The 4,783-nt window shown below is 35.4% G+C and overlaps 1 protein-coding gene across 3 annotated transcripts; it reads right to left on the minus strand.

The window, feature by feature from the left end:
- Positions 1 to 1,355: 1,355 nt before the first annotated feature.
- Rho1 (ras-like GTP-binding protein Rho1) lies at positions 1,356 to 4,776 on the minus strand. Of its 3 annotated transcripts, none has more exons than XM_089469545.1 (5): positions 4,646 to 4,776; positions 3,391 to 3,554; positions 2,106 to 2,255; positions 1,957 to 2,037; positions 1,356 to 1,884 (listed from the first exon to the last, which is right to left on the minus strand). In XM_089469545.1, exons 1-5 carry the CDS (start codon positions 4,689 to 4,691, stop codon positions 1,693 to 1,695), a joined length of 633 nt encoding a protein of 210 aa, XP_089325671.1. In that variant the 5' UTR covers positions 4,692 to 4,776; the 3' UTR covers positions 1,356 to 1,692. The 3 variants fall into 3 exon arrangements, with proteins under 3 accessions (XP_089325671.1, XP_017865380.1, XP_017865381.1); XM_018009891.2 differs by lacking the exon at positions 4,646 to 4,776 and adding an exon at positions 4,447 to 4,599; XM_018009892.2 differs by lacking the exon at positions 4,646 to 4,776 and adding an exon at positions 4,384 to 4,579.
- Between the last annotated feature and the right edge of the window lie 7 nt (positions 4,777 to 4,783).

Consider the following 4,783-nt stretch of genomic DNA (forward strand, 5'->3'; position numbering starts at 1 on the left):
CTGAAACAAGAAAATAAACACTTTTATTCAAAAATAAAAAAATCAATTTTGCCCAAGCCTCGAAATAAAGAAAACATTTTAGAATTTTGATTTTTATCGTTTTTTTTTTATTTTTTCTTTATTTATTTATTTAGTAAAATATTCTTTTTTTAATTTTGAAAAGAAATGATTTTTGTTGTTTTTTGGTTTACATATGCATATGTATATATGCATACACACATATATATTTTCATGTTAATTTTGGTAATCTGGTAAAATGTGTATTTGCTTTGTTTTCTTTCTTCTTCTTCTGCATATTTAATAATTGTTTTTTATTTTTATTTTTTTATGTTATTGTATAGGAAGCAAAACTTTTGAATGCACAAATTTACAATTACTTTCGACGCATTTGCTCTTTCTTCTGTTGTTTAAATTGTGTAATATAGTAACTGTAGAAAATAGTATATGTATATGTATGTATATATACATATATATACAAATATACATATACATACATACATATGTATATATATAGCATTTTGAGTTTTTTTGTATGAGAATTTTACACGATTTTTGACGGTACAAAATACAAAAAAGAGACATACACACATACATACATATATGTACTGTATATATATATATAGATTGGTATTTTATAAAATCATAAAATACGCTAATTTATATTTTTGTTGTTTTTTTTTCTTTTTTTTTTTTTTAATGCAAAATACAAATATTAAAAACTCTGAACTTGCATTTGCACATTGAAAAATTTGAATGCATCTGTCACTTGTGGCTTATGTTTAATCATTTCTTTTTCTTTTTTTTTTTTTGTGTAATTGTTTGCAAAGTAGTATTTATATATATGTATATATTTATATACATATATATGTGTATCATTTTGTTTAGTTTATTGGCGGTCTCTGTTTGAATATATAATATATATATATATATAAGAGTCAAAAAAGTTGTAATTGGTATGTTTATGAATGCTTGCATTTTAGGCTCTCTTTTTGTTTGTTGTCTGTTTATCAGAATATTTGTATATGTAGATGCCTTAAGACTTTGAAAAAAATATGAATAACTGCATCATCACTAATCAACACACACACACACACGCGAACACATATAAGCGCATGCAGCAGCACACATACACACACGCACACACACACCTTTAGTAATGCTTGTAGATATTTTGTTGTTTGGCTTTTAATCTCAAAATCAAACGGATACGATGATATATATATATATAGGACATATAGTATAGTATGCATATACATAGGTGTGTGTATATAGATATATACGAATAAGTATGTATTGATAGTTGATTGGTTGAGTGTTGACTGATTTTCGACGCCGTCAAGAGTTACAAATAATAATAATAATAATAATGCGATATTTATTATTGTTGTTTACTTCGGTTAATAACTACTCTAGACTGTATATAAAATCAAATCCGCATTTGACATTTTGCCCCTTTCATCTTCATCTTCATCTTGCTGTTGATGTTGTTGCGTGTTTTTTTTTTTGTTGTTGCTAAAGCAATATCTGCTGGTTGTTGTTGTTGTTTCTCTATTTGCGTTGCGTTGCTGTTGCCGGATTCCCCATGCTATCTGATTCCAGTAGTTGTTATTCTTGTAAAAAGGTGTGTGCTTGTGTTTGTGTGTGTGTATGTGTGTTTCCTTGTGTTTGTATAGAATTTTGTTATTTGCTCTTTTAGAGCAAAAGGCATTTGGGCTTCTTCCGTTTTTTAACTTGCAGTGCAGCCCTGGTTGCTGTCTCGAATACCTCTCGCACACCCTCCTTGGACTTGGCCGAACATTCCAAATAGGCAAAGGCATTAATTTTCTCAGCCATGGCGCGTCCCTCCTGCGGCTTAACCGGCTCTTGCTTCATCTTTGCCAAATCCTGCGAAAGTTTCGAAAAAAGTTATTAGACTTTCATATCCAAGACTTGATTTAACTCATCTAAATATCTCACCCGAATTGTGTTGGGATCATTTCGCAAATCTTTCTTATTGCCTACCAAAATGATTGGAACATTGGGACAAAAATGTTTGACCTGAAATAAACAAATGATTATTAATAACATTTATATACATGTATTTATATTATTGAATTTCTATTTACCTCTGGCGTCCATTTTTCGGGAATATTTTCTAGCGAATCGGGTGAATCCACTGAGAAACACATAAGTATAACATCAGTGTCTGGATAACTCAGCGGTCGCAGTCTGTCGTAATCTTCCTGACCAGCTGTATCCCATAAGGCCAACTCCACCTATATGGCAAATAGAGAAGAATCACGTCATATATTGATGTAAATATATATTTATGTAGAAATGTATGTATGTATAAATGTAGAGTGATAACGCCCGTTAAGTTGGCAATTATGTAGCACAAAAGCCCGTTTCCATCACAAAGACGAAAGACGAAGACGAGAGTCAACTTCAAGTTGAAAGATAGCAAGGAACTGGCGGAAATGCCAAACGTATTAATCAGACACAATACGTAGAGTGACGTGAACGACAGACACAGACGGCTGTATGTATGTTTGTAGGTCTATACATATGTATGTTTATACATCATATGTAAGCATTAACCAAACACAAACGCCGCCATATTGTGCTGCGCAAATTGTTTATACCAAAACAACAAAAAATATAATACAAGAAGAAAAAAATCGTATAAAATTATTAGAAATGAAATTGTTTAACAAATAACCAAAAACAAATACACAAAACATGACTTAATGCAAATCAAAATGGCATACAGCAGTATATCTTTTCTTTTTCTTTTTTTTATATATATTTTTATTACAATTGAGAGCGAGAGCGCGTGCTACTGGCTCCAAACGTGAGCGCAGGTATGCAATGTCTGAGTGCGCGGGGGGCGAACGTGAGAGCGCGAGGGGCAACGCGCAAAACTGTATGTGCGCAACGGGCTTGTGTATAAGACGAATAAAATAAATACAAAAAAAAAGAGCACAAGCAAGAAACGGAAGGAAGGGAGCTTGCTATACAAGTACATGTTTTAGTATTAGTACGCGTGTAAGTGTGAGTGCGTGCGTTTACGTCGTCGATGTGGGTACGTGTGTGTGTGTGTCGTTATGTGTGCAAGGAGAGTGCGAGCAGGAGAGCTGGAGAGCGGGAGTCAAGTATGCCTACCGACAATTGATATTGACTCACAACTTTTTTTACAACATGAGCGCAGAGTGCACTGGAAATCGAGCAGGATGGGGGGAACGTAACGGGATGCTAGATGAGCGCATATGTACAAATGTGAGTATGTATGAAAAACAAATAAAATAAAAATGTACACAAAGACCGATGATCAGATGATTTTGAATGCTGCGTGTGTTGGGCGGGGCGGCGCGTTTCGGGGTGTGAATGAAAAGGTGATAAACTTGGGCTTACCTGCTTGCCGTCGACTTCGATATCGGCGACATAATTCTCAAAGACAGTCGGCACATAGACCTCGGGAAATTGGTCTTTGCTAAAGACGATCAGAAGGCAAGTTTTACCGCAGGCACCATCGCCGACAATTACCAATTTCTTGCGAATCGTCGTCATTGGAGGTTCTGGAAGTGGCAGAGTGGATGCAACGACACCGACAGCGGCGACGACGGACGATGCGTTGTGTTAAGTATATTTGCGAAAATTGCGCGAGCTCGTTGAAAAATATCAAAGTGAAAAAGCCATACACACACACACACATACACATACGCGTATATTAACACTCTCGCGCGCAGCAATGCCACAATCTCTCACAAACACACGCACACACATTTGAGTCATACATTTTGAATGGCTCTCCCATTTGTTGTTGCTGCTGCTGACGATCTATGGAAAAGAAGAAGCATCAGCGAACAGCCGCATGAGGCTTCTTTTTTTCTTTTTTTTGACAATCACCCGTTGTTGGTGGTGGGGGATTCTTTTACGCCAGTTAGGTTCGTGTGGTGGAAAGTCAGAATGCAATGTTTGGGCCGTTGTTTAATCGCTTCCAATTGTGCAGCTATTTATGCATACATACACATACGCATAGATTTATTTATATAAATGAAAGCCCGTGTCTTTACGTGTATTGGTATTCGTATTGGCCGAATCACCACTGCTCCCATTTAGACAAATATATTTATTTACTTTTCTTCAGTTCTACACGAATGTGTCTCGAGATAGTCCACTGGTCGCGTCATAGGTCTTCTCACCCTCACCCGCCACCAACTCTTCGTACGTTTATTCCAAAAACATCATCATCCATTCGCATTTATGTACATACATACACATACATATGTTGTCTGTGAGTTCGATTGCATGGCTGTATGTGTGTTTGTCTGTGCGCGTAGAGCTCTATATGTATGAGTGCGTGTGTGGAATTTTTTCACTGCTCTTTCAACTTTCCTCACTTACAATATATATTTTTCTTTTTTGCAACACTCGGTTCGAATGGGGCACTTTATTTGTAATGCTTACAAAATGGCACAAATATGTTGATTCTTATGCGTCTACCGTTGCTCGTTTCGTATAAAAGTTATTACAATTAAAAATTCGACGTTTTTTTTCTCATGCAAAATGACGATGAATTTTCTTGGTAGATGAACAACCAACGCCTTCGTGCGCCCCAGAGTTGCACATGAACTATAGTGTTGGAAAATATCATTAAACCGATTACCTGATCTGGGTATGCAAAATAACCACATCCTGTTCTGTTTTGCCATTTTTTCCCCCAAATATGATATAGAAAGTTACATTAATAGCTTAATAAACATTTATATTATATATCTTATCAATCAGATGAATAAGTCAGAGT

Source organism: Drosophila arizonae, chromosome 5 (assembly GCF_054131065.1).
Source record: "Drosophila arizonae isolate 15081-1271.41 chromosome 5, UAZ_ARI_1.0, whole genome shotgun sequence".
In the NCBI taxonomy this organism is placed as follows: domain Eukaryota; kingdom Metazoa; phylum Arthropoda; class Insecta; order Diptera; family Drosophilidae; genus Drosophila; species Drosophila arizonae.

Bases quoted from the DNA above. Each gene is read 5' to 3' on its own strand.
- Rho1 (XM_089469545.1), bottom strand. From the start codon at position 4,691: ATGGCAAAACAGAACAGGATGTGGTTATTTTGCATACCCAGATCAG. The intron at 3,555-4,645 runs GTAATCGGTTTA...TGCCACTTCCAG, and splicing joins ATTTTGCATACCCAGATCAG to AACCTCCAATGACGACGATT. The intron at 1,885-1,956 runs GTGAGATATTTA...AAACTTTCGCAG, and splicing joins ATGATCCCAACACAATTCGG to GATTTGGCAAAGATGAAGCA.